General features: G+C 39.7%; 3 protein-coding genes and 2 long non-coding RNA genes across 9 annotated transcripts; 2 read left to right on the top strand and 3 right to left on the bottom strand.

The window, feature by feature from the left end:
* Window positions 1–1,046: 1,046 nt before the first annotated feature.
* On the bottom strand, window positions 1,047–3,380 carry LOC145422383 (uncharacterized). 2 transcript variants are annotated; one of them, XR_013903667.1, is made up of 5 exons: window positions 2,761–3,380; window positions 1,909–2,010; window positions 1,791–1,820; window positions 1,554–1,715; window positions 1,047–1,281 (listed from the first exon to the last, which is right to left on the bottom strand). It is a non-coding gene; the product is annotated as an uncharacterized LOC145422383 (long non-coding RNA). The 2 variants fall into 2 exon arrangements; XR_013903668.1 differs by having other exon boundaries at window positions 1,909–1,978; window positions 2,761–3,314.
* Window positions 3,381–3,956: 576 nt separating this feature from the next.
* Window positions 3,957–5,477, bottom strand: LOC113011664 (interferon alpha-inducible protein 27, mitochondrial-like). Its single transcript, XM_080293696.1, has 4 exons — window positions 5,362–5,477; window positions 5,196–5,225; window positions 4,904–5,065; window positions 3,957–4,256 (listed from the first exon to the last, which is right to left on the bottom strand). Exons 1-4 carry the CDS (start codon window positions 5,369–5,371, stop codon window positions 4,171–4,173), a joined length of 288 nt encoding a protein of 95 aa, XP_080149822.1. The 5' UTR covers window positions 5,372–5,477; the 3' UTR covers window positions 3,957–4,170.
* A 573-nt stretch (window positions 5,478–6,050) lies between these two features.
* On the top strand, window positions 6,051–8,203 carry LOC113012731 (uncharacterized). The gene is made up of 2 exons (XR_013903832.1): window positions 6,051–6,911; window positions 7,269–8,203. It is a non-coding gene; the product is annotated as an uncharacterized LOC113012731 (long non-coding RNA).
* A 7,825-nt stretch (window positions 8,204–16,028) lies between these two features.
* On the bottom strand, window positions 16,029–27,095 carry LOC113024582 (transcription factor 7-like 1-B). Of its 4 annotated transcripts, none has more exons than XM_080293692.1 (8): window positions 26,664–27,095; window positions 26,443–26,555; window positions 25,168–25,503; window positions 24,761–24,880; window positions 24,515–24,667; window positions 16,934–17,090; window positions 16,691–16,798; window positions 16,029–16,553 (listed from the first exon to the last, which is right to left on the bottom strand). In XM_080293692.1, the coding sequence occupies exons 4-8, from the start codon at window positions 24,769–24,771 to the stop codon at window positions 16,419–16,421; spliced, it is 564 nt and encodes a 187-aa protein (XP_080149818.1). In that variant the 5' UTR covers window positions 24,772–24,880; window positions 25,168–25,503; window positions 26,443–26,555; window positions 26,664–27,095; the 3' UTR covers window positions 16,029–16,418. The 4 variants fall into 4 exon arrangements, with proteins under 4 accessions (XP_080149818.1, XP_080149821.1, XP_080149820.1 ...); XM_080293695.1 differs by having other exon boundaries at window positions 25,168–25,521; window positions 26,443–26,500; XM_080293694.1 differs by having other exon boundaries at window positions 26,443–26,500.
* LOC113024538 (serine/threonine-protein kinase pim-1-like) lies at window positions 18,247–22,417 on the top strand. Its single transcript, XM_080293691.1, has 9 exons — window positions 18,247–18,430; window positions 18,834–19,076; window positions 19,211–19,363; window positions 19,485–19,579; window positions 19,717–19,764; window positions 19,868–20,086; window positions 21,106–21,286; window positions 21,373–21,543; window positions 21,633–22,417. Exons 1-9 carry the CDS (start codon window positions 18,370–18,372, stop codon window positions 21,722–21,724), a joined length of 1,263 nt encoding a protein of 420 aa, XP_080149817.1. The 5' UTR covers window positions 18,247–18,369; the 3' UTR covers window positions 21,725–22,417.
* Window positions 27,096–27,189: the final 94 nt, after the last annotated feature.

Here is a 27,189-nt window from a genome sequence, read left to right as displayed (position 1 = left end):
ATCATTCAATGCCTTACAGATACTGAAGGACCCGTCCCATCCTGGCAACAAACTGTTCCAACTTCTGCAATCTGGTAGAAGGTTCCGCATCTTCCGGGCAAGGACAGAGAGACTCAAGAGGAGCTTCTATCCCCAAGCCATCCGTGCCCTAAACACACACACCCGCCCTCTCACATCATCTATAATTGACTGAGACAGGACTCTCTTCCAGACACTAACTCAAGGCACCATCCATCCATCCATCCATCCATCCATACATCCATCCATACATCCATCCATACATGTTCTTCCTCTACACCCCCCCCCCAATTTTTTGCACATGTCGAGGAGCGTGTCAGGCTACATTTCACTGTGTGTTATACTTGTATAACTATGCATGCGACAAATAAAGAACCTTGAACCTTGAACAAATACATTTATCAAAAGAAGAAATGTTTTGGCTTTGAGTTCTCAAGGTGAATAAATAAACACGCTAACAGTTGCTGTAATCATGATGATGATAATCTGTGAGGTGACATTAAAAGCTGACCAGCAGCTGTTGGTTGTCCCAAAATCTAGGCTAAAACGTAGAGGAGAACGAGCCTTTTCGATTATGGCCCCCAAACTTTGGAATATGCTGCCTTTAAATATTAGACAGGCATCTTCGTTTCCTGTTTTTAAGTCGCTTTTGAAAACACACCTTTTTTCGATAGCATCTAGACTGGTGTGAGTTGATATGTTCATTATGCATATTATGCTTCAATGTGAGTGTCAGTGGTTTTATCTTGTGTTTTACCCTTTTGTTTCTGTACAGCACTTTGGGGAAACCTGTTTTTAAATTGGATTTGGATTTTTTGGATAAAATGGCTTCCTTTTAACTGTAAACTAAAAGAGAGATAAACTAAACACATAACACATGGCAGTTATGTTCATTTCTGACTGCACTCTTAAACCTGCCTCATCAGTCGTCCATCTGTAAGAACTTGTGTTGTCCTTGTTATATATAAGTTTAACAGTACAGTTAGTATTACAAACGGCTAAAAAACAATATTATTGCTGAGATCACCTGGAATTTAAATCTTTTTATTAATGTAATACTTAAGCCTTTCATGCATGAATTATGACAACTTCAATCAGGATTTTTTTCTTAAGTATTTTTATTCGTCTTTAGGCATAAAAAGATGGGTAAAGCAAATATATGAGTTCTTCATGATTTTCAGCTGATGAAACTCGCCAGCCATCCCACTGCTGCTCCAGCACCAGCTACAGCAGCACCAGCAGTAGCTGACAGACCAGCTGCACCTGCAGCACCATGACACAAAGAAGCTGAGAAATACTTATACTTTGTGCCTATATAACTTCAGTCCTGCTGATATCACAGTGTACTGAATCATTATCATCGTCATTATTCACAGTTATCGTTATCATTAATGATGTCATTGTTATATTTATTATCATAATGATACAATATAGTGTCATTATCTAATCTAAAATTGTGATATTTTCATGAAAATTGTCTTTTTGCATGTTGTTGCAAGTTAAAATCCGAATAAAACGTCTAATTATTTATTTACCTGCTGACTGCAAAGCAGCCACCACACTTCCAGCTGCCACTCCTCCTCCGTTAGCAACTGCAGCAGACGACATCATGCCTGCAGCGTAGGAGCCTGCAGCTATTCCTGCTGAGGTGAAACCAGCAGCTCCCAGAAGAGCAGGAGCAGCGACTACGGCACCTACTGCAGGAAGAAGACATGGATCAGACATGGATCGGGCTTTGATTCAAATGAGTTAAAATTGAATAAAGTGCTTACCTGCTCCTGCAGCACTGCACACAGCTGTCACTACAACACAACATAAGAACACACATTAACATTCCATAATTTTTTTTAAATCAAAGACGATCCCTGCACAGCAACTCAAATGACTCACCGGGGTCCATGTCTTTATCTGCTCTGCGTCTGCTCTGAAATGGGCTGATTTTTATAGCAAGAAAGGTTTCCTTTCCTCGGAAACAAAACTTTATGTTCAGAGCTGAAAAAAAGAGGGCGACAGAGAGCCACACAAACTGGAGAGTCATTTCTCTTTACTTTTTGTGTTTCTTATCTTTGCTTATATTGGTAAATGCCGTGGTGTTAGTAGGATTTATGAAGTGGTCACATGTATAAAATAAAGAAACCAGTGTCTTTGTGGCTGTAGCTTCTGAAAGAAATGTTCTTTATAGCATAAAAAATAAAATAAATAATTTTTGATTTCGTTCATGAGAAATTTGCATCAGATTAAACGCCAGTGTGTCATTCACAACAGTTTAAATGTCGGAAATTAGTTTTTGGCAGACCATCAATTTATAACCAGATGGTAATATGTCACTTTGTTAGCAGTGCATAATAATGCACTGATAAAACAAAATCCAAACAATTTGTGCTTACAAGTAGAATTTGTATCATGTGCGACACTCGAGTGTGTCCGACTTTGTGTTTTCACTTCAAGCTTTGGTGATCGCTTTATTTCTATAGCAAGTATAACAAGTATGTCAGCCCTGGGACTCAGTTACTCAGCAACTGTGTTTGTGATTTAGTGCTGTGTAAATAAAATTAAAATGAATTGAATCATTATTCACAGTTATTGTTATCATTAATTAGATCTTTGATTATGTCATTGTTATATGTACTATTATAATGATAGAGCATAGTGTCATTATCTAATCTAAGATTATGATGTTTTCATGAACTTTTTCTTTGTTACAAGTTAAAATCCTAATGAAACATCTAAGTATTAACTTACCTGCTGACTGCAAAACAGCCACCACACGTCCAGCTGCCACTGCTCCTGTCACGGTTTGCTGGGGCAAGCCGTGTGGAATATGAAATAGGACCCAAAATACGGCAGCTCTGGTGCAGATGAGTGTTTATTTACAGGGGTGTGAGTACAAACAGCGGTGGCGACAAAACATGAAACCGGAAACCTAATCTGGGTAAACTAATAAGACAAACCAGAATGAGGATGCAGGGAGGTCCGGAGAAATACATACAGGGAGAGCGAGGGGAAACAACACAGACGAACCAGCGATTACCAAGACAGAAAATACAACTTAAATACAATCAGAGAACACAGGGAGATTACACACAGGTGGGAGACACAGCTGGGAGTGATTAACATGACGAGACCAGGGAGGCAAACTGAAAACACTCACATAAGACGCAGACCTTCACAATAAAACAGGAACACACGGGGGGGAACAGGGTAAACACCAATTAGAGAACAGAACCAAAATCGCGAAGAGAAAACACAAAACGCTGGGTCAAAAGGACCCAGGATCATGACAGCTCCTCTGTCCTGCGTCTGCTCTGAAATGGGCTGATTTTTATAGCAAGCAAGGTTTCCTTTCCTCAGTAACAAAACCTTATGTTCAGAGCTGAACAACCGAGGGCGACAGAGAGCAACACAAACTGTATCTGTATTTTTGTGTTTCGTTTATGAAGGGGTTACGTGTATAAATAAAGAAACCAGTATCATTGTGGCTGTAGCTTCTGACAGGAAAGTTCTATATAGCATAAAATAAAATAAAATAAAACAAAAAATGCGTTGATTTCAATCATGAGAGATTTGCATGATTAAATGCAACGACGTCATTACCCATAGTTTAAACGAGTTGTAATCAGTTTTTTAGCAGACCATCTATTTATAACCAGATGGCAAAATATCACTTTCTTATCAGTATAATAATGCAGTGAGAAAATAAATCCAAATAATTTATGCTTACAAGTAGAATTTGTATCATGTGCGACACTCAGTGTGTCTGACTTCACTTCAAGCTTTGGTGATCGCTTTATTTCTGCCAGTTATAGAAACCAAATATGTCAGCTTTGGTACTCAATTATATAAAAATAATGATACATGTATTAGTATTTTCAGATAACATAAATAGAATAATAAAATATAAACAAAATAATAAAAATAACCAGAACACAACTTTAAAATGCTTTTCATTATTAGGGCTTTATTTAAAGTTGCACAATTTGACCGTGTTCATGTGTTTTGTAATAAAACACCACAGCATTACCAGCACTCACATTTCAGCCAAGCTTTACTGAAGCATGGCGCTGATACTATTGCAACTGTTTCCAATTGGCAGCAGTAAATATGTCATTTATTACTATTTTTTTTCTTTCTGATTATCATAATTTCCTGGTCTCAGATGAGAGCAGCCACCAATCCTCCAACAGCCCCTCCAACAGTACCCACGGCTGCGGTGGCGGCCCCAGACAGACCTGCCATACCTGCAGAGAGAAAACAGGCTTCAGAACACCAGACAGCTGATCGAGCAGTTAGATGAAGTAACTGAGCTGCAGAGGAGAGGGGGAGGGTTTATCCTACGACGGAGTATTAGAGCCACAAGAAAAAAGTTGTTGATATGGACATTACTGTTTGAACACAAACTGCCACATGCGCTATATCCGCTAAAGAAAATTCCTTATTTAGATGAGTTAGTGAAACAAACTGATCAGCCGTCTTGTGATACAACATTCATCCTCTTTATTGCACGAGGATGTAACCATCGATAACCTCGCATCTGTCCATTACCAGCTTTTTGTACAACCTAACACTTATCACCACACTGTGTTTATGAGCTTAAAGAAAAATCATTTCTTTCTTTCTTACTAAAACCGATTCTGAAGCACAATTTCACAAACTCTGATGACATACAGTAGCAACCGTGGGAGCTTTTCTTCAGACACTTGTAATCTCCACATTTCGACTTTATTCTCAAAATGATTGATAATATTTTTTCTTTACGTGGACCTAATAGTCCGTCGTATTATCCTCACTGCAGCACAGTCACATGTTATTGTTTCTGGGATCTTTCAGGTTTATAATAAAGGTTTTTGAGTAATCACTGGTAAAATATTTATTTATTTATTTTTACCTGCTGACTGCAAAACAGCCACCAAACTTCCTGCTGCCACTCCTCCTCCATTGGCCACAGCAGCTGCAGACATCATGCTTGCAGCGGAGGAGCCTGCAGCTATACCAACTGAGGTGAAACCTACAGCCCCCAGGACAATAGGAGCAGAGACCACTGCTCCACCTGACAACAGGAAGAAAAACCTGGTTACTGATCATCAGGATGTTTTAAAATGAATACATGTATGATATGTGTGACTTCACCTATGAGTGTTAGATGTAAAAATACATCAATAAACAAAGAGGTTTGTTACCTGCTCCGATTGCGATCGCTAAGCCTGTCACTGAAACATAAGAAAGAAAGGGAAAAAAAAAACATCTTACCAAAGCTCAGCCTGAACTATTTAGACATTTTCAGTGATGCTACAATCATGAACTTATATGATGTAGAGATGATTTGAAAAAGGCAGCTGTACTCACACAGACTCATTGTTGCACTCAGGATCAGGAGCCTAAGCCTGGACTGTGTAGGACGACTGGACTTATATAGGAGTGTGAGGATCAGCTGTTTTCCCGGAAAATGAAACTCTTAGAATGGGCGTCACTGGGTCTGTGATGTAAATAAACTTTCTTTAGTCATCATGGAACAAGTGATTGTGAGGTTGGATCTCAGGGGTTTGACATATTTACTCATTTATTTAATGCCATCTTTATTACGGATTTTACACATGGATTATTTCAAAGGTTTTTCTTTCTGTTTTAATCCTTATGTTAAATCACTTGCTTAATATGAAAACAAACAAGAACAACCTTATCACAGGGAGCATATATAAACGTTACTTGGGTCACTGAAAATGTTTCTGTATTATGTGTGGGAGCAAAAAAGATCACTGGCAGATCTGTAAGGACGGCAGATATACTGCACTTCTTTAAACCTCTGACCTTCCTCAGAGAAAATAAATTACACATTTAAAATAATTAGAGGCCAAAAAGTTCTTCCTCAGGTGGAGACAGACACCAACATGCATCCAAGCACATTTTTGAAAGTGCTGGATTTTTAATGTCACAACTGGAACATTTCATGGAGACCAGAACAGAAACGTCTTTATTGCCTTACAAGAAATGTCTTAGGTGACCTGATTTAAACAAGCACTTTGGTTGTTGTGTATTTATTTTGTTGCACAAAAGTTTCAGTTCATAAGAAATGGTTCTTGTAGTTGTTCAAAGATTGTCACACCACTGCAATGACGACAGCATTAAACCTCGCCCATACTGCAAACATACCCATGACATACCAGCATAGTTTACATTCAGGTAAGTGATGATTGAAGGAACAGGACTTTGTCTTTCTCTTTCTCCTTTCAAAACAAGTTGTGTGCATTTATTTTCTCATGATAGCAAAGCTCGGCATTCCTCATGACATTAATGTGAATCAACACAGTTTAAGCTTAAAAAATGTCAACCTTAATATAAATGATGGTTTATAGGCTTTAAGTCTGTCTCATGGAGCTCTAACATCCTCATCTACAGACTTATAAACAAAAGGGTGTAAAAGTTGTGTGTTGGAACACATTTTGATTCAATATCCTTGTGAGCATTATTTAAAAGGTACTGCAGTGTAGAAAGTAGTGCTGTTATAAAAATGTGGAGAAGAAGCCAATCAACAATCATGACTATAACACTTAAAGGTTTAAGTCTTTGCTACAGAGAAACTGCAAGTGTTTTTATGTAACAACCCCCCCTGTTTTAGGGCAAGAGGCAGGGTACTGAGTCTGTCTCAGGGATCACTAACTCATAGACACAATCGTTCATAGTCAGATTCACACATATGGGCAATTCAGACTTTCCAACTGACCTAGGCCCACTAACTGCATATGTTTGGACTGTGCAGTTGGGCTCTAGGACTGTGGGAGGAAGGGAGAATACCTGGAGAGAACCTGCAGACTCCACACAGAAAGAAAGGTGGAACTGAACTCAGGACCTTGCTGTGAGGCATCACTGCTAACCAGCGTGCCACCGTGCTGCCCCAGGTTTGTTGTTATAATAATGAAGTTATTACTACACATAATTTGTTATTGTGCAGAGCCCATTGTTACTGCAATGAGATTATTTGGATCATTGCAAAGAAATGTTTCTTTCATTCTTTATGTGGTTTCCACAATCATAAGATGAATATGTTACTGTTTAGAAAAAAAAACATCATGCTGCTCCTCCCCTGTCTAGTGTGTATTGTTCTTTCAGAAATGGGAGTGTCAACTCTTGAAAAAAAAAAAAAAGTAAAAGACATGGATCAGCTTTCCATGTATATATATATATATGCAGTCTATATGAATTATTATTGTTACTGTCAAGATTTTATTTGATATCTTTTTGTATTTTATTAACAGGCAAGGCAGTCCTTGGGTCCCCAGGTACACCATCACATCACCACAGCATAATTTTGATATGAAAATCTTTATTATAAGTTTGTTTTTGTTTTTTGTTTTTAATCTAGGACCTGATGGAACTGTGATTCTGACCCCTGCCGATTTGCCTACACTGGGGTTCACTTCAGCTGGAATAGCAGCAGGCTCCATCGCTGCCAACCTGATTCCACATTTAGCACTCGCTAATGTAGGTGGAGCAGGTCTCATAGCAATCTTGCAGTCCTGGGGTAAAAAAACATTTTTGTTATATATTCTCTCTCTCCCTCTCACTCTCTCTAAATGTGTGTAAAACAAAACCAAGCAAACAGACATGTTTTCTCATTGAGCGGGAACAGGATCAGCTTCAGGTAAATTCAGAATAGTAATATTTTAGTCCACTTCGCTTTTGATGTTTATCTAAGTACATGTCAAACATATAAAATGCTCTTATTGAACACGTCTCTATAAATAAATGTTCACGACTAAAATAATTTATGTATCAGGTGGTGAAGATGGAAAAATAAAAGCTTTGCTCATGTTGAACAAGTATAACAAACAGCTAATGGTGTCTAATGTGATTTTACTGTAGGCGCAGCATGTCTGTCTTGGATTGCCCCTTTATTGTTTGGCAGTGTTGGAGGAGCAGCAAGTTGGATGTTCACAATTGCGTGTAACGTGACTGTGAGATTTGAAGGTTAACACACTGAATAAACACAAATTTTCAAACACTTAGATAAAGCATGTGTTGAGAACTGAATTACAAAAATCATTGATAAAAATTGTTGCTGATTTTTACCTGTCATTTTGAAGTAAAATATTATTGTAAAGGGTAAAGATGTTTTATCAGATCCAAAGACTGTTTGACGCTTCTGTTCTCTTCATGAATCTAATGTCAAAATAAAAACACATGCAAAATAAAAGTATAGTTGGTTTTATTGTAAACACCATAATGTAATGTACAGTAACAATATCAAATCCATAGTCCATAAATGCATCACTCTTACAGAGCCAGTAATCTGACTGTGTTCAATGGGCTCAAACACCTGTTTCAGTCAGTGACGGGCAAGTTACACCTTTTTTGTCATGTGTTTTTTTCCTGGGTTTTCTGTCCCTCTCCATTAAAATTAAACTACCATAAAAACGAGTGACTGTTCATTTCTCTGTAACTGGGGAAGCATACAAATTGTTTAGGGTTCAAAATTTTTTTTTCTACCACTGTAACTGAAACGTGGAAGAAATATAGAGACTGGATTTAAAGGCCTGAAGACAACACTGACAATTTGAGGACTGAGATCACTTACAATAATATCATTGATGGAGATACAAATTAAGGCAGATATGTAAGAAAGAAAGTCTTTTCGTTTTTTACCCCGGCTCTTCACTGATATACTGCTTGGTGCTTGTTTTCTGCACAGTCCCACAATGTTATTGGAAGCTCAGACCATGCAAGGATTAGAGAAACTGCAAATAAAACAAAATGAAAACAAAGAGCTTCATCACTGACTTTATTACTTTCTATAGATTTCTCTGTTATTATCCTAAAGCTCATACAATTAGAAAATGGCTGGAAGGGCTGCCATGAGAAGCCTGTTATCTTTCAAAAGAACAAGGCAGCAGCTTTGCAAAGATTCATCTAAACAAACCACAAAACTTGTCATTCGGACAGGTGACCCCACAGTGGTCTTTTTGTCACAGAACAGTTCATGGAGGACAGGAACTTTATTGCCTTAGGTGTTGCTTCTTAATGCTCTTTTTTAACATTAAAAAGCTTTTATGAATATTTGACATGTATTTATGTTTTTTAATGCTCATATTTATTTATTATTATTTTTTTTATCATACTTGTTCTATTTAAACAAGTTCTGTGCATTGAATTTGTCAGGGCAGGTTAGTTTGAATGACCCGTTTTACCTTTTGTTATATGTTCTTTTTGCTTAGGAGGAAATCCCTTCTTGGGATGGGCTGGGAGGTCAGTTCCTTCATCATGATTATGCAAATTCTCATGACCATTGATCAGCAACCATTGATCAAAGCCCACTGATCATTGGCCATGAATACCATTGACAGAGAGTTGGGGAATGGCTGTAATCACAGTATTGTAAGATGGTGAAAGATGTACTCTTAGGCCCTCGTAGGAATTTGCCTTTAGGGCCTTTTCTTTCTTACTTCAAAACAAGTTCTGTACTTTTAATTATTAAGGCAGGTTAGTTTGAGTGACCTGTTTTTTCTTTTGTTGTATGTTCTGTTTGCTTAAGAGGAAATTCCTTCTTGCATTCTGTCAGTCTGCCCCAGCACAGCTGTGGCTACAACTGTAGCTTGCCTCCACCAGTGTGTGAATGTGAGAGTGAATGAATAGTGGAATTGTAAAGCGCTTTGAGGGCCCCAAAAAGCGCTATATAAATGCAATCCATTATTATTATTATTATTAAGAGCAGTGGGTTGGGTGATCTCAACTATGTGTAACGTGACTGTGAAATATGAAGATTAAACCATTGAATAACGTATACTGGCCTACAAATGTTTCCTCCTGTGACAAATCTCAATATCCTGAATGAAAATGTATTCTTATATGTAAATGTAAAAGACTGAGATTAAATCATGATTTGAGAATTACAAAAATGTTTGATAACCTTTGTTGCTGATTTTTACTCATGATTTTGAAATAAAATATAATTGTAGAGGACAAAGATGTTTTATCTGGTCCAATGACTGCATGCTCCTGTTGTCTTTACAAATTTAATGTGAAAATAAAAACACATGCAAATTAAATTCCAGAGCTTAACCTGACTGAAATGCTGTGGTGTGTGGGTCATCGGGACTGCGTGAGACAAAAACAGTATCCTGTAACTCAGCCAGGGTTGCTCTCATGGTCAGTAAGACAACACGTTATTTGGTAAAGGTTAGAAAATAGGGAAAAATCGTTAGTGCTGAGAGGCTGGGACTAGTTTGGGGCACCAATGAAGGGATAGTTTAGTGCAAACTATAATTTCTCCCCATCAGTTTTAACCAGTTACACCAGTATACACATTCACATATAAAACTTTGTATACTGCTGAGCCAGGTTACTCTCTCTTGGGAAAACTGGCTGCAGGTAACTGCCTGTGGTTTTCTGAACAAAAGAGATCTGTCAGTGTTCCTGGGTCATTGTCCCAGTGTTTTTCAGTTTTGGACTTTGTCACTGTTTCCTGTTTTATTATGTTAGCTCCGACCTGTGTGCGTTATCTTTTGTTCCACTTCCTGTGTTATTACTTAGATTTAGTTCAGCTGTGTGTATCACCTTGTTCTTATCACCATTACCCAGTTTAATTTAAACCCTCTGTTTCTCTCAGTTTATTGTCATTGTTGATTCTGCATGTGTGTTTCTGGTTCAGTTCAGCACATGAGCCTGACAGGACTCATGTACATGCTCATCTTTAATCATTAAATGCCTTATAAATCATTCAATGCCTTACAGATACTGAAGGACCCGTCCCATCCTGGCAACAAACTGTTCCAACTTCTGCAATCTGGTAGAAGGTTCCGCATCTTCCGGGCAAGGACAGAGAGACTCAAGAGGAGCTTCTATCCCCAAGCCATCCGTGCCCTAAACACACACACCCGCCCTCTCACATCATCTATAATTGACTGAGACAGGACTCTTCCAGACACTAAACCAAGGCACAATGTACATTTCAATTCCTTTAATTTTAAATATGTTTATATTGTCTATCCTGTAAAATAGTCAGATGTCTATTCATATTAATGTACAGAATTCACCTGCTTGCTGCTGCTAATGCATATTCACCCAATGTAAATACCACTATATACACACATACACACACACACACACACACACACACATACATATACACATACATATACATACAAACACATATACACACATATACACATAAACACATATACACACATATACACATAAACACATATACATACATACATACATATACTTGTATAACTATGCATGTGACAAATAAAGAACCTTGAACCCTTGAACCTTGAACAAATACATTTATCAAAAGAAGAAATGTTTTGGCTTTGAGTTCTCAAGGTGAATAAATAAACACGCTAACAGTTGCTGTAATCATGATGATGATAATCTGTGAGGTGACATTAAAAGCTGACCAGCAGCTGTTGGTTGTCCCAAAATCTAGGCTAAAACGTAGAGGAGAACGAGCCTTTTCGATTATGGCCCCCAAACTTTGGAATATGCTGCCTTTAAATATTAGACAGGCATCTTCGTTTCCTGTTTTTAAGTCGCTTTTGAAAACACCTTTTGTCAATAGCATCTAGACTGGTGTGAGTTGATATGTTCATTATGTATATTATTATGCTTCAATGTGAGTGTCAGTGGTTTTATCTTGTGTTTTACCCTTTTGTTTTACCCTTTTGTTTCTGGTCCAGCCCTAACTATATGCTAAAGCATATAGTTAGGGCTGGACCAGATGACCCTGAATCCTCCCTTAGTTATGCTGCAATAGACATAGGCTGCCGGGGGATTCCCATGATGCATTGAGTTTTTCCTTTCCAGTCACCTTTCTCACTCACTATGTAGTAATAAACCTCTCTGCATTGACCTCTGTCTCTCTTCCACAGCATGTCTTTATCCTGTCTTCCTTCTCTCACCCCAACCAGTCGCAGCAGATGGCCCCGCCCCTCCCTGAGCCTGGTTCTTTTTTTTTTTTTTTTCTTTTTTTTTTGCCTGTCCCGTTTGGCTCTTTTGCCATCAGAATTATTATTATTGTTGGGCAAAGAACGATGCCCAACGGATTTACTTTACCAAATTGACCATCCCAGCCTTGCCATAATGGTCCATTTGATTCGCCTTTTATTGTTTATTTTATTTTCACTTGTTGAATACGGGACAGACTTGACTGGAGGAAAGAAGGGGAGAAAGAAAGAGGGAAAGAGAAACAGCTGAGAAGAGGGACGGGGGAGAAGGGCAAAAAACAAAAACCAACAGAATGGGCAGGGAAAAAAAAAAAGAAAAAAAAAGAAAAAAGAAAAAAAATGCATATTTCAATCACCTGGATCACCTGTTGAGAAAGAAAAAAGAAAACAAGCAGAAGAGAACAAGAGTAATAGAATAAACAACATCACAATGATATATGGGAATATGACAGTAAATACTAAATATTAAACATTATTGTGCAGCACATAAGATCAACAGAACACAGTGTGCTTTGAGGTAGGAGCCAAAAAGGGTGTAGTTTGTGGGTGTGATCACCCGTGTGTACACCTGTGAGCATGGATGCGCTTGTTTTTTTTGTTTTTTTTAATTTTTTCAATTTTTTTTTATTTCGCTGAGCCTGGTTCTGCCGGAGGTTTCTTCCTGTTAAAAGGGAGTTTTTCCTTCCCACTGTTGCCAAAGTGCTTGCTCATACACAGCAAAATCTCCAGTGTTAAATTAACACTAGAGAGTGTCTATATGGGTCCACACCTCTGAGTATTAAATACAACACTGTTGAGTGTTAAATTAACACTTTTGACAGTGTTATATGTTTAAAAGTAACCTAGTCAGTTTTGAAGATTAACAATGGCTAACACTGAGCAGTGCTGATTTTCTAACACTGGAAAATAACTCAAAATGTTAGAAATATTCCAGTGTTAGAAAATCAGCACTGCTCAGTGTTAGCCATTGTTAATCTTCAAAACTGACTAGGTTACTTTTAAACATATAACACTGTCAAAAGTGTTAATTTAAAACTGGAGATTTTGCTGTGTAGGGGGTCATATGATTGTTGGGTTTTTCTCTGTATCTATGAAGCGCCTTGAGGCGACTTATGTTGTGATTTGGCGCTATATAAATAAAATTGAATTGAATTGAATCACCTGAGGGCTTGCTCTCCCTCGGCGGTCCCAGATGCTCGTTGCTTTAAAAGAAACAAATCCACCCCAAATAAATACGAGCCCAACAGAACACTTATCGCATGCACTAAGTGTTTTAGTTCAGGCAATAATTGGTGGCACTAAAATCACTTAATATAACTTATTCACTGCAAATCCACACGGAGCACCTCTAAAAGACCTAATTCCCCTAAGGTAAGAGGGGATAAGCTCAGGAATTGCACATTGCCCGACTAATATTGCACCAGCCCATTGGAAATCAAAACAAACCCAGCATAAAAAACAAATAGTTTTAAAAGGTGACCCTACTCTAAAACCAACTTGGGAGAAAAACACAACGAAAAAGAGAAGGAGGAAAAAACAGTGACAAATTCACATGTGCAGCCTGTCCTGCAGGAGGGAATACAATATACAGGGAGTGCAGAATTATTAGGTGTCAATGGAAAATTGTATTTAGTAGTCAGTATAATCTTTTAGTGATATAAGTTTGCATATGGTAGAATACTGCATGTAGTTATTTGTATTAGGAAATATTCAACCATGTATACTTAGAGGCATATAATCAATTGTGTGTGATCTCTAGCAGGCTGCAGGCTTGGTGTGCACCCCAGGAATGCACCCCCACATCCTGGGAGCATGGGAGAGGTCGTACCTTGTTTTATTGTTTTACGGTAGGATTAACGTAGCTATGTCTGTTTTAGTTTAAGTGCTTCTTTACATATAGATGAACTGCTGGACAACCCAACAATCATATGACCCCCTATGAGCAAGCACTTGGGCGACAGTGGGAAGGAAAAACTCCCTTTTAACAGGAAGAAACCTCCAGCAGAACCAGGCTCAGGGAGGGGCGGGGCCATCTGCTGCGACCGGTTGGGGTAAGAGAAGGAAAACAGGATAAAAGACATGCTGTGGAAGAGAGACAGAGGTTAATAACAGATATGATTCAATGCAGAGAGGTCTATTAACTCATACTGAGTGAGAAAGGTGACTGGAAAGGAAAAACTCAATGCATCATGGGAATCCCCGGCAGCCTACGTCTATTGCAGCATAACTAAGGGAGGATTCAAGGTCACCTGGTCCAGCCCTAACTATATGCTTTAGCAAAGAGGAAAGTTTTAAGCCTAATCTTGAAAGTAGAGATAGTGTCTGTCTCCCGAATCCAAACTGGAAGCTGGTTCCACAGAAGAGGGGCTGTAGTCGCAAATTTTGAAGCCATCCTGATAATCTTCTTCCACCAACGATGTGGAGATCCAACCCTTTTAGATCAAATTAAAATCAAGACACTCAAAAAGATGCTCTGTAAAAGAGTAGAAAAAATAGATACAGACATGTGCTGCATGAAAGACGTTAGGGAAGGTTAGTTAGCTGGAGAGCGAGTTATGCAGGAGAACTCTCAGCAGCATTAACTGCCCTGTTACTGCACCACCTTAATAAACCATGGTGAAGCAAAATGTCTTGTGCTTAAGACTCTACATGAAAGTTAAAATATATATGTTCAGTGCACATAGATATATAGTGTATATAGTTACATAGTTATACATATCACACAAAAATCCACCACATCCCCCCTTGTGGTACCTGGAGGTACCACCTAAAAAGACCCAATGACTAAAGAAGAACCAAAATCGTGAAAACGAATGCGTGCGCTGTTTTTTTTGCTAACATACTTTAAAGCAAGCTCTAAATAGAATATAAGAATTTGTATAAAGATCCCACACAGTTGTTGCTCTATTGAATAAACCCCAGAAACCTCATAGTCATCAACATAACATTCTTCCAACGCTTCATTTCTCTTAGTCAATTAATTTAAGACTAATTGATTCCTCTTCATTTGCAAATCATACTACACAGTATCCTTATCAGAATACTCAAGAAACTTAAAACTAGCCTAATTACAGTAAAATGAAAGTGAGGCATGAAACACATCAGCAGAGACACATAATACATACACGGATTACACAACACCATATGTGACATTAAAAATAATACAATAAAACAATTAATTCCCAATTTTGGATTTCATCTTGGTCAGGTTCAACTTCTTTTTCTGAACAACTTCTCAGTGTGGGCTTTGAAATGTTCTTTGACCATCACTTCATCTTCTTCATCCGACATAAACCCACCAAGAGCATTCTCTTTGTGGGCCGGTACTGCTCACCCGAGTAAACACGAGCTGACATTGACATGAATTAAACATAAAACATTATATACAGTATAAGATTTTGTAAGGTAAACCTAGTTCATACAAATGAAGTAAAGAAAAGTTATTAAAACAAAACGTGCCTTGCTGTTTATTCTTTCAGTGTCCCACAGTAGCACATTTCCTGCTAGGAAAATGTCAGAAGTCACATCATTTCTGTAAATTGGGAAGTAACTGTAATACATCAAGTCACCTCTGTCTCTTGTTACCAGGACTTTTTAAAATGAATGGTACAACATGGAAAGAGGCCCTACACAAGAGTTTAGCTTTGAGCTCAATATGCGATGATCCTTTCAGCCATGACATCTCTGACATGGGAAACCAGGGAATTTGATTAGAAAATGGTGAAGGATTTTCTTTTCAGTTAGAAACTGGATTTGTGTAACATGGTGGTGAAAAGCCCCCAAAGAAACCAGCATATGATCAGTCGCTATATTGCATTTAATACAAACGTCCTTCGTGTATCCTTTGAATACAGAACAGATCATTTCTGATATCTATGAGTAAACCCAACGAGCACGTGTCCCAAAAGACCCCACAGTGTTTTTATCTGGCTTTTCCCTGACAGTTAGTGGACACTGACAGATGTGTGCTGAATATGAAAGGAAACAAAAGAACTAAAGAAGGTTTGCAGGGTTAAAAACAAGAACTACATGAAGGTTGTTTCATCCTGCTGTAACTTATGACAGAAGCATCTATTGTTTGTTTTTTCATTTATTTACACAAAGACAGATGTTGAAATAACAGGAGTAACAGTTTAATTCAATTGAAATCGGTCCAATCGTCTATAATGAAATTATTGTTTTTCATTAGTTGGCAAAAGATGGGGGTTGTTGACGGCAATTCAGTGAATGCAACAGGGGAGGACGCCAGTTTGGATGGAGGGGAATCAGCAGGACAGATGAGATTTTGTTTAGGAGTCGAGTAGTTGTGTGAATGAGGAGAGGAGAGCACATTAGACTGCTGAGAGACGGGGAGGTAGTCAAGCACTGACCACATGTCTTCTTGGATTTCGGCAAAACAGATGGGCTCATCTCGGTCTTGAAATAATTCAACTCGGGGTTGAACTGATGCAGTTTGAGAGGCATCTACAGGAGAGGCAGGGGTGGGTGAGGGCTGCTGAGACTGCGCAGTGATGGGGAGGGGGTCGAGCTCTTCCAGCACTGACAGCAGTTCTTCCTCACTGTCTGCGACAAAGGCTTCCTCTGTCTGGAACTGAAGGGCTGCAACAGGGGAGTCCAATGAGGAAAACAAACACAGAGTTTTCATTAGCTGATACAAACTCTGTGCAGTGACTGTTTCATCATTCAGTGCAGTGATGCACACATGTGTGAACTGCATGTTGGCACTTTGGACATACATAGTTTTCTTTGGTCGACCAGGCTGGATGCTCTTTGGCATGATTCTGTCTTTCTGTTTCAGCCTGCTTGAAATATCTGGCTTTCTGGTCGTTTGAAAGCGACTTCCACTGTGGACAGAAGATCATAAGAACACACTGTGAGCACTGCTACTACACATAACTACAGGACAGCTGGGACACATGCAAAAACATGAGCAGACAACATTAACAGATGCATAAATGTATGCAGAGTTACACACTTACTCTCTGTCCCACCACTGCATTTACGGCTGCACTTCCAGGGATGTTGAGTTCAGCAATGACCTTTGGCCTCTGCTCTTTGAGATAGAGCATGAAGGCATTTGGCGGCTTCTTGACGTATGGCCCATCTTCATCCTGCTGGGCTGGGCACTTTCTTTTTCTTCAGGAATAAAACACAGAGTAAGAGCACATGTTAGCACTGTGTACAACTGTGAGGGAAGCAGTTCAAAAACACGAGACAAGCTGTAAAACTGAATGAAATCAGGCACCATTAATGGATCATTACAATAATTCCTGCAGACATCTGCAAACAAATGACAGATACTTGCAGATCAGTGAACCAAAGCAGCAGAGCAAACTTACTTTGGAGTGGAGGTGTTAGGTGGAGGAGCAGGAGTGACATAATCATACATCTGTACACCGTTCCTACACAGATGAAGGGAGACAGATATGAGATAACAGGAAGAAGTTATGAATATAGAGATGTTCAGCAGCTGTGTTCACTCCAGTGTTTGTGTGTTTTACGTACAGTACTCCAACAGGACGCAGGTTCTGGAGCACACAAAACACACAACAGGTGATGAGACCAGCTGCAATACTATCATCTATCCACTAGGTGGAAGAATTGATCAGTAGAAAGAGGAGATGTGCTCAAAACGACATTCATACATAGATTTATTCTTCTTAGTTAGTCTTAAGAATTAGGATTCACTGACAGTGAAGAAGTTTCAGACGTGCACTCGCGTTTCCCCTTTTGCCTTTTCCTGCTCCAGCCAAGTCCTCCGCCTGCTCGACATCTCTCCTATTACCTTTTATTACGCTTGCACTCATGCCTTTGCCTTTCACCACTTCAAAACTGCGCCTTCTTCAATATTACCTTCATATGCTCTCTTTGCTTTTCGCCTTCCTCACTACACTAAGTACCATTTTTTAACGCTGTGTACTCACTCTTGCTAAGTACATGTGAACAGATCTTGAAGAAAAAAAACAAAACAAAACATACTTTTCTTTTCTCTTCTGATACTATTGAATGATCCTAACAGAAAAAAACAGAGTTAACACTGACTTAATAAAAAAGTGTTATATTTTATCTCAGATAAACTAGTCAGTGTTTATTAGTGTTTGCTCAACTAGAAGTCTTCATAGTAGCATCCACACATCAAGTCTTTAAACAAATAATGAAAGGATAATGAAAGAAAGTTTAATGTGAAATTACTGAATTATATGAAATGCCAGAGTGTTTTTCTTTAAACTACTTGCCTTTTAGTGATGTCACTAAAAGGCAAGGTTCTAATGTTGTGTTGCCATAGACTCCGGAGTTTACTTTTAAAGCTCACTTACAGAACTGACTTATACAGCTTAGTTAGAAAAGTCAAGCATCCAGACATTTGAAGGACTATTCACTCATTAAGGTGACATTTTCTATTTTAAAAATTAAGATGAAAAAGGAAACAAGAAAAGTTACGACTGAGGCAGATAAGAAAGATCCAGGAGATCAAAGTAAGTAAAAAATAAAATCCCCTAAATAACAGAATGTACATTTCTAACAATGTTGAGGCTCTGTGTATAAAATGATTCATTTTTAGAGGATTTAAATCCTGGTTTTGATTGAAACTAACCTGAGTGCAACATGTCTAATCAAAGAAAGGTTACTGGGGCACTTTGTCTTTTGGTAAAATAATGTGACAAGTTTATTCTTGGACTGAGCAGTGAAAACAGAGCAACAAGTGTCATCAGTATCTAGACTTAGTAGACCTAGTATGGTGTTGGTGTGTTTTTTATCAAAAGGATAAACTTGTTATTATATTGTAAGCAATACTAATTTAAAATTCAATGACATCAAAATCCTTCTAGTCCTGATGTCGAGCGCTCTTTTTCACTAATGTGTTGTTGTTGTTTATAGATTGTAAGAGCAGGATGGCTAAAAGAAAGGCCAGTCCTGAAAAAACGACCCCCATAAAAAGAAGGAGGGTCACTGAGCAGGCTGGTCCTTCCACCAGCTCAGATGCTCATGTGGTCGGGGGAGTCAAGCGAAAGGTCCAACAAGATGAAGCGGGGACAACCAATACAGCAAAAAAGCGTAAACTTCTTGAGCATGTGAGCGGTGACAAGGGGCAGGCATCTTCCTGGTTGGACACTGGTAAAGGTAGGCTAATTAGTTGAGTGAGGGGTAGATTAAGTGTACATCTGGTTGCTAGTTTGAAGATATTAGTGTTTGGGAGATATTTGTGTCTATTATCTAATAAGCTGACGTGCTTTTGGTGTTTTCCACATCTGCAGACTGCAGCATAGAGATTTCAGAGAGCTGCAGTAAAAACAAAAAGGCTGGCAAAAGGAAAGCTGCGGGAGACACCAGGGACCCACCTAAGAAAAAGAACGTGGACCAGGACAAAACCAAAACCGTTGCCAAAAAGTCAGTGGCTGAACAGAAACGTAAGTAGCAAGCAGCTTAGCTTTTATATTCAGGTGAAGAGCAAAATGAACATTTAGGGTACAGCAGAGAGTAATTTGTGTGACAGCTGTAGTAAAACCCAATTTGTGTTTGTCTGTTTAGGAGACTTCCAAGCGAGATACGTGGAGGAGCACCGGCTTGGAGAAGGAGGCTGTGGAGCAGTGTTTGCTGGCTACCGCATAAAGGATCATTTACCAGTAAGTGTTCAGATGGTGGTAGTAAGACAGGCAGTAATGCAGATAAGGGATAATATCGTAAGCTGAGATGTATGCTGTTTTACACCTTTAATGATGTCATACTGAGGAAATGCTCATCAATGCCCTGTGTCTTTTAGGTGGCCATCAAACACATCCCAAAGGGGAAAGTGTACTGCAAAGTGAAGGTAAATGTGCAAGACTTGAATTGTTTTTACATTAGTGGATTGCATGCAGCGTTCACCTGTGGAACGTCTGTGCCTCATCATCCACTTTGTTGAAATATTTCAGGATGATAACGGGAAGAATGTGTCAGTGGAAGTTGCCATCATGCTGAAGCTTGCAGCTGAAGCAGATGGATCAGTGGAAACATCAGCCCCAGTGTCTCTGTTGGAGTGGTTTGACTTTGGCAGAGAGCTGATCCTGGTGATGGAGAGACCTGTCCCCGCTGTGGACCTGGATAAATACATAGAAGAAAATGGAGGATTTTTGCCAGAGGACAAGGCCAAGGCAAGTTGACTTGCCTTAGAAGAGTCTTAGACTGTACATCATTCAATCAAAGCACAGAGTATTAGAGAAACATTAACCCATTGATTGATTGATTATTGTCTTTTTCATCGTTTCCAGGTAGGGCTGGGCTATATCATACCATTCACGGTAATACCGGTGTAATTTTGGGCAACGATAGGAAAATGAAATATCGCGCTAGAATAGGTAAAACGCGCATGCGCAGTGCCTATGTTTACATACGCAGATGGCGGTGACGCAGAAAGAGAAGAGCAAAAGTGGATCGTTGAATGAAACGGATGAACCAGAACTGGTTTGTAAAAATGCTGCAACTTTAGTGGTGTGGAACTGGTTTAGCTTTCGTCCGTCAGATACACAACAAAGCACGATTTTTGGTAGCGCATGCTAGCGGGCCGCCGTTATTACCGTGTTGTTTGGAAAATACAGCACACTTAAAATCAATCCTTTGATTTTTCTGAAACTCGACAGTGCCCCTTATAATCCCGTGTGCCTTATGTATGAATTCTGGTTGTGTTTACTGACCTCAAAACGATTTTATGTACACGGCGACTTTGCTAAGCTACAAAGCCGCACCGCTCGATGGATTGTCGGAGCATTACGGCTATCGTAGGCAGGCGCCTCGCGGAGTGATACGTACTGCACCTCAACGTGATATTACCGTATTGTGTGTGTATAACCTCTTTTTAAGCTTTGTGGATATTTTACATGGTTATGCTGAGGATATGTCGGCCAATTTCCACTGGAAATGCCTTTTGGTTAAACTGTCAGCGAGGAATTTGCATTTGCACTGTTACATTTTTATATAACTTTAATGCACATAAAAAAACAGCTGCTTGTTTAAGTGAAAATACATTTATGGGGTTTTTTGCACTAATAAAGTTGTGGAGTTGTAAAGTATTTTGTCTAGTGTCAGTTATATCGTCAGTTATATCGTTATCACAACTTTTCAAATGTATATCGTGATAAATATTTTTGGTCATATCGCCCTGCTCTATTTCCAGGTCATTCTGAAGCAGCTGGTTGATGCTGCGAAGCACCTGGAGGATAAACACATCTTTCACCGGGACATCAAGAGTGAGAACATTCTAATTGAGACCGGCTCAGATGTACCGCGTGTTCGTATCATCGACTTTGGACTGAGCTGCTTTGTTAAGGAGCAGTCGCAGTACCGCGTCTTCTATGGTAACATATTCTGCTCTTGCTCTTCACAGATGTCACAATTTTCGCCTTTTGTTTTAGAAGAAATTGCAATTGTGTCTGTTTATTAGGTACAGAAATTTACTCCCCTCCCGAGTGGTACGGGCGCAGTTGCTACAGGTGTGGACCCACCACGGTATGGCAAATGGGAGTGGTTCTGTACGAAGCGCTTCATGCCGGGGACTTTAACACCACAAGCTTCCTCAAAAAGCGCCTGAAATTCAAAAGACATCTGTCCAAAAGTAAGAAAACGTCACACTTCAAGACTGACTGATGGCTTGGACCACTGGAACTATCATCTTCATGTTTTTTCTCTTTCCTTTCTTTCCAGACTGCCGGGATTTCTTGGACGCGTGTTTAACCAAAGTCCCGGAGACGCGGCCGACGCTGGAGGAGCTACAGCATCACACTTGGCTGAGATAAGCCTATCACACACACACACAAACACACACAATTCAGACGTTATTATTTATGTGTGATGTATGAATTACCTTTCTTTTTTTCAGGAAATAATTTTTTTTAATTGGCCCACTTTAAATTTCAGTGTTTTGGAATTCCTGTAACCCCCCCCAGCCATCCCAGGAAAGGGGATCTCTCTTTGAATGGGCTTTCCCGAGGTTTCTTCCCGTCAGTCTGGCCCCCCCAGGGGAGTTTTTCCTCGTCTTCATAGAGAGCTTGGGCTGGCTCAGGAGCTCCATCAAAACTGTCTTTATTTAATTACTCTAATGTAATCATATACTTTAAAGTAATCAAATAAAAGACAGTAAAAATCTGAAGACTTGAAGTAAACTTCCATTAAAATAAAACTTGTTTAATTCATCTTTGCTGAGGATACTGTGTTATTACTATTTCAAGGATTATGTCAGAACACCGGATACTGGTACCCATCCCTACCCATCACTAGGGAACAGAACAAACCAGACATCAATTACAACAAAAATGACACTGACCCAGCCAGCATAACTTGTCTGCCTTAAGAAATGTTTAGCAATATTACAAATTGGGTGATATGCCTTAAAGTAGCTTCTCATGTGTTCAGCATTGTCAAAGGCTACATTTTAATTAAAACCACAATCTAGTAATGTTCTGTCTTTAACCTTCCTAATTTGTTTTTTGTCCTAACCTAACACTAAATGTAGGTTTCCTTCTAATGGAGCCTTAGCTTGACGCTCCGCTTGGTCCCTCTTTCCTTATCCACAAAAAACAAAAAACGAAACCGCAGTCCTTGATAGCTTCTCAATATTTACTTCAATAGTCCAAACAGGTACACAGCAACAGAATTCCAAATTACAAAAACTTATAAAGGTCAATTCAAAATGGATGAAGAGAGATTGCGAGGTCAAAAAACCATATGGCTCCACTCTCCTCTCGCCCAACTTCCTGTTTTCTGCACTATCAAAATAAAAGCATACATTTCAAATTAAACTGCATGTAGGCTTCTACACTAAATTGCCAGTGAAAACAAAAGTTACATAAATAAAGAAGAGTAAAGAAAATTACGGTCTTTTTTATTGTAACAGTTTACCAGTGTACAGTTTGGTTTGTGACATATCTATCTAATAGACTCCAATTTGTGCATGTAAATGGAGAGTCCTCTTCACACACTGAGGTTAATTATGGAGTTCCACAGGGTTCAGTGCTAGGACCAATTCTGTTTACATTATACACGTTTCCCCTAGGCAGCATCATTAGAAGACATAGCATAAATTTTCACTGCTATGCAGATGACACCCAGCTCTATCTGTCCATGAAGCCAGATAACACACACCAATGAGTTACACTGCAGGAATGTCTTAAAGACGTAAAGACCTGGATGGCCGCTAACTTTCTGCTTCTTAATTCAGATCAAACTGAGGTTATTGTACTCGGCCCTGAAAAGTTTAGAAATATGGTATCTAAGCAGATTCTTACTCTGGATGGCATTACCTTGGCCTCCAGTAACGCTGTGAGGAACCTTGGAGTCATTTTTGACCAGGACATGTCCTTCAACGCACATATTAAACAAATATGTAAGACTGCGTTCTTCCATTTGCGCAACATCTCTAAAATTAGAAATATCCTGTCTCAGAGTGACGCTGAAAAACTAGTTCATGCATTTATTGTGTGAATGTGTGTGTGAATGGGTGGATGACTGGATATGTAAAGCGCTTTGGGGTCCTTAGGGACTAGTAAAGCGCTATATAAATACAGGGCATTTACCATTTATTACCTCCAGGCTGGACGACTGTAATTCATTATTATCAGGATGTCCAAAAAACTCACTGAAAAGCCTTCAGCTAATCCAAAATGCTGCAGCAAGAGTCCTGACAGGGACTAGAAAGAGAGAGCAGATTTCTCCTGTTAAATCCAGAATTGAATTCAAAATCCTGCTCCTCACATACAAGGTCTTAAATAATCAGGCCCCATCTTATCTTAATGACCTTGTAGTACCATATCACCCTATTAGAGCACTTCGCTCTCGCTCTGCAGGCCTACTTGTTGTTCCTAGAGTATTTAAAAGTAGAATGGGAGGGAGAGCCTTCAGTTTTCAGGCCCCTCTTCTGTGGAACCAGCTTCCAGTTTGGATTCAGGAGACAGACACTATCTCTACTTTTAAGATTAGGCTTAAAACTTTCCTCTTTGGTAAAGCATATAGTTAGGGCTGGACCAGGTGACCCTGAATCCTCCCTTAGTTATGCTGCAATAGACGTAGGCTGCCGGGGATTCCCATGATGCATTGAGTTTTTCCTTTCCAGTCACCTTTCTCACTCACTATGTATTAATAGACCTCTCTGCATTGAATCATATCTGTTATTAACCTCTGTCTCTCTTCCACAGCATGTCTTTATCCTGTTTTCCTTCTCTCACCCCAACCAGTCGCAGAAGATGGCCCCGCCCCTCCCTGAGCCTGGTTCTGCTGGAGGTTTCTTCCTGTTAAAAGGGAGTTTTTCCTTCCCACTGTCGCCAAAGTGCTTGCTCATAGGGGGTCATATGATTGTTGGGTTTTTCTCTGTATCTATGAAGCGCCTTGAGGCGACTTTTGTTGTGATTTGGCGCTATATAAATAAAATTGAATTGAATTATCTGAGGAAGAAGCAGAGTTGGTTTGTTTCCAGCTGAAATCATCCAGGCTCAGGAATTTGAATCCATCCACATCATTTCGTGTCGACTTACATTTGGTCTGTGAGACACATGTCATAGTGACAGTATTTGGGTTAATATGGCATTACTCACCCTGGTCGCATTTCTTCAATATCAGGCACCAAGTTCAGGAACTCGTTCTTTGCAGCCCGCGCAAGGTAGGAGGTCTCCAGAGTGGGAACCATCGGGAAGTTTTCACAGTCTGAGCAGGAGGGACTGGAGGCACGTGAGCTGTTCTCAGGGGTCCTTTAACACAAATCACACCAAGTTAGAATCAAATAGATAACCTGTCAATAACCGTTTGCAGATCGAGGTCAATGTTCCTAAAAATATGTTTACTTCTGGCCCATGGAGCCACAGCGGGAGTCCGAGAGAGGGGCAGGTAGAGGAAGGGGTGAGGGTGGCACTGCTGAAGCTCGTCACGGATGGATCACGTCCGATCGGTGAGATGAGAGAAAGCTGAAGTGAAACAACAGCAGGATGAGGTAGACATGTAACATGTTGTTTTATTTTATATTTATATTGTACTATTGCTTTTTTGATATGCTTTTATACTTTCTTTATGTTGCTACATTGTTTGTTTGACATGTTTTCTTGTGAAGCACTTTGTAACAGCGTTTTGTCTTAAAAAAGTGCTATATAAATAAATTTTACTTACTTACTTACTACTTACTAGACGTCAATATAGGAACTCCCTGATGTGACACAGAAAGGCTATTTTTTTATTTCTTTGTATTATTTCTCACCTTGCAGTCACTGATGCTGTTCACCAGCTGGTTGTATTCAGTATTGAAGGTGTGTGTCAGAAGGCGCAGGCACTACAACACAACAGGAACAAGACCGAGCAGAGAAGGAAGAAGGCAGCAACAAGAACGCCCACTAAGCCCACGTTTTTCTCACCTTGGTGGCCAGCTCCTTCTCACGCTTTCAAAGGTGGTGCTGGAGATCTGCGAGGAGACGGAGGTGGATGTGGACAGAGTGCTGGAGCTCACGCTGGGGGACAGAGACTCACTCAGGGACTTGGTGGTGGGAGCTGTTCCCACGGGAGCCGCCACTCCCAGAAGGTGACGGGTCTTTTCCACCTGGAAGAAAGATGGGGGCTAATGTGAAGTAGGGAGAAGAGGGGACGTTAGTCATGTAAAGGCCATAGGTGAGGGTAGGGACGTAGATCGACCGGTAAATTGAGAGCTTCGCTTTTACACTCAGCTCCCTCTTCACCACGACGGACCGGTGCAGCGTCCGCATTACTGCAGCTGCAGCCCCAATCCGTCTGTCGATCTCCGGCTCCCTTCTCCCATCACTCGCGAACAAGACCCCGAGATACTTGAACTCCTCCACTTGGGGCAGGAACTCATCCCCGACTCATCCTATATTTCCGTTTTTATATTTCTAATGTTTGCCTTGTTTTCTTCACTGTCTGGTCTGCCTCTGTCTTGCCTGTATGGATGCATTTACACCAAAATGTCCCCAACAAAGGATGTTTTAATTCACCACTATTCCAGTGAAACACGAGTCTCCCATCTTCCTGCTACCAGTCTGGAGTTTTTGTTCACCAAAGCACACACCAACTTCATACTGACGGACAGATCACTGCCCTTTTGCCGCCTTGTCTGACCGTGTTTTGTGGCTGTGGTTCACTTCGCCTCACTCTTCCCCATTCTTGTCATTAAATCAGGCTGTTCTGCAACCATGGCAGCCATTCACTCTATGGCTTTATTCATGGTGTATTTTACCCCTTCACTAAAGGCCGTTCTCGTTTCCAACATTATATTTGCAGTGTTCGTCTATCTATCAATATCTGCGGAGTATTTTTTTTTAACGAGTATCCTATTTTCTAAAGCACAGCATGTAAAGGGTAGCTCGGTTAGCAGGATGCTAGCATGTAGCGCTTAGTGAGACACGCCTCAGACGAGTTGAGCAAAGACCCCGTCTGTGTACTTTATACGTGAGCAACGGATTTAAATAAAATTAAGGTTTCAAAAGACAAACTTGAAGATAAAAAAATATATATATATACTCACCGGAGAGCCGCCAGGGTTTGCCGCTGCCATCTTGGCGCTCCTAAATTCAAAACTGCCTCTGCAGTCAGGCAGGGGAGGCGTGGAAATTGTCTTTGAGTTAGTCAAACGTTTTCCTTAGTTCGAGTAGATGATAAAAAAAAAAAATAATAATAAATGGGATTTTAAGTAGGACTAGGCGTTCTGTAATGATCTCTATTTAGGAGAAAAACTTAATCACTCACCTTTAAACAGCTCTCTTTTAGGAGACACACTGCTGGCTAACGGTGTCATGTGATCAAACAGCGTAATTTAATTGGCTGAGAGCCACTCGACTCGATCTGGTGCTGATTGCTCTGGCTTGGGTCATTAAAGTTCATCACTTTTGCAGTTGAATTTTTGCAGGTGAATTTTTTTCAGGTGAATTTTTGCAGGTGAATTTTTTTCAGGTGAATTTTTGCAGGTGAATTTTTGCAGGTGAATATTTTTGCAGGGAAATTTGGAGGATAAAAATTCAGTGTCATAAATTCAATGTCTAAAAATACTTGAATTCTGATGATACTATATTTCTTCCATATGACAGAGCCTTGAAAGAGTGACAGAGACACTTTTTATGAACTCATCTGTAATGTGTCACCTTTTCTGTAGAATGAAGAAGTGCTTCCCTTCTTTTAAAGTAAATACAGGCTTACAAAGATCCTCTAAACAAAAAATCCTCGCCTGCAGAGAGCAAAATCTCTTAAATAAATGGGGGTAAGCGTAAGCTGAAGC

This window comes from Astatotilapia calliptera, chromosome 19 (assembly GCF_964374335.1).
Source record: "Astatotilapia calliptera chromosome 19, fAstCal68.1, whole genome shotgun sequence".
NCBI classification, from domain to species: domain Eukaryota; kingdom Metazoa; phylum Chordata; class Actinopteri; order Cichliformes; family Cichlidae; genus Astatotilapia; species Astatotilapia calliptera.
This window is presented reverse-complemented; position numbering and strand designations above follow the sequence as displayed.

Bases quoted from the DNA above. Each gene is read 5' to 3' on its own strand.
- LOC113024538 (XM_080293691.1), top strand. From the start codon at position 18,370: ATGAAAAAGGAAACAAGAAAAGTTACGACTGAGGCAGATAAGAAAGAT. The intron at 18,431-18,833 runs GTAAGTAAAAAA...TGTTGTTTATAG, and splicing joins GAAAGATCCAGGAGATCAAA to ATTGTAAGAGCAGGATGGCT. The intron at 19,077-19,210 runs GTAGGCTAATTA...CCACATCTGCAG, and splicing joins CTGGTTGGACACTGGTAAAG to ACTGCAGCATAGAGATTTCA.
- LOC113011664 (XM_080293696.1), bottom strand. The intron at 5,066-5,195 runs GTAACAAACCTC...TCCTGTTGTCAG, and splicing joins AGCGATCGCAATCGGAGCAG to GTGGAGCAGTGGTCTCTGCT. The intron at 4,257-4,903 runs GTAAAAATAAAT...TTCTCTCTGCAG, and splicing joins GGCTGTTTTGCAGTCAGCAG to GTATGGCAGGTCTGTCTGGG.
- LOC113024582 (XM_080293692.1), bottom strand. The intron at 16,799-16,933 runs GTAAGTGTGTAA...TTCTGTCCACAG, and splicing joins ATGCAGTGGTGGGACAGAGA to TGGAAGTCGCTTTCAAACGA. The intron at 16,554-16,690 runs GTATGTCCAAAG...CCCCTGTTGCAG, and splicing joins GGTCGACCAAAGAAAACTAT to CCCTTCAGTTCCAGACAGAG.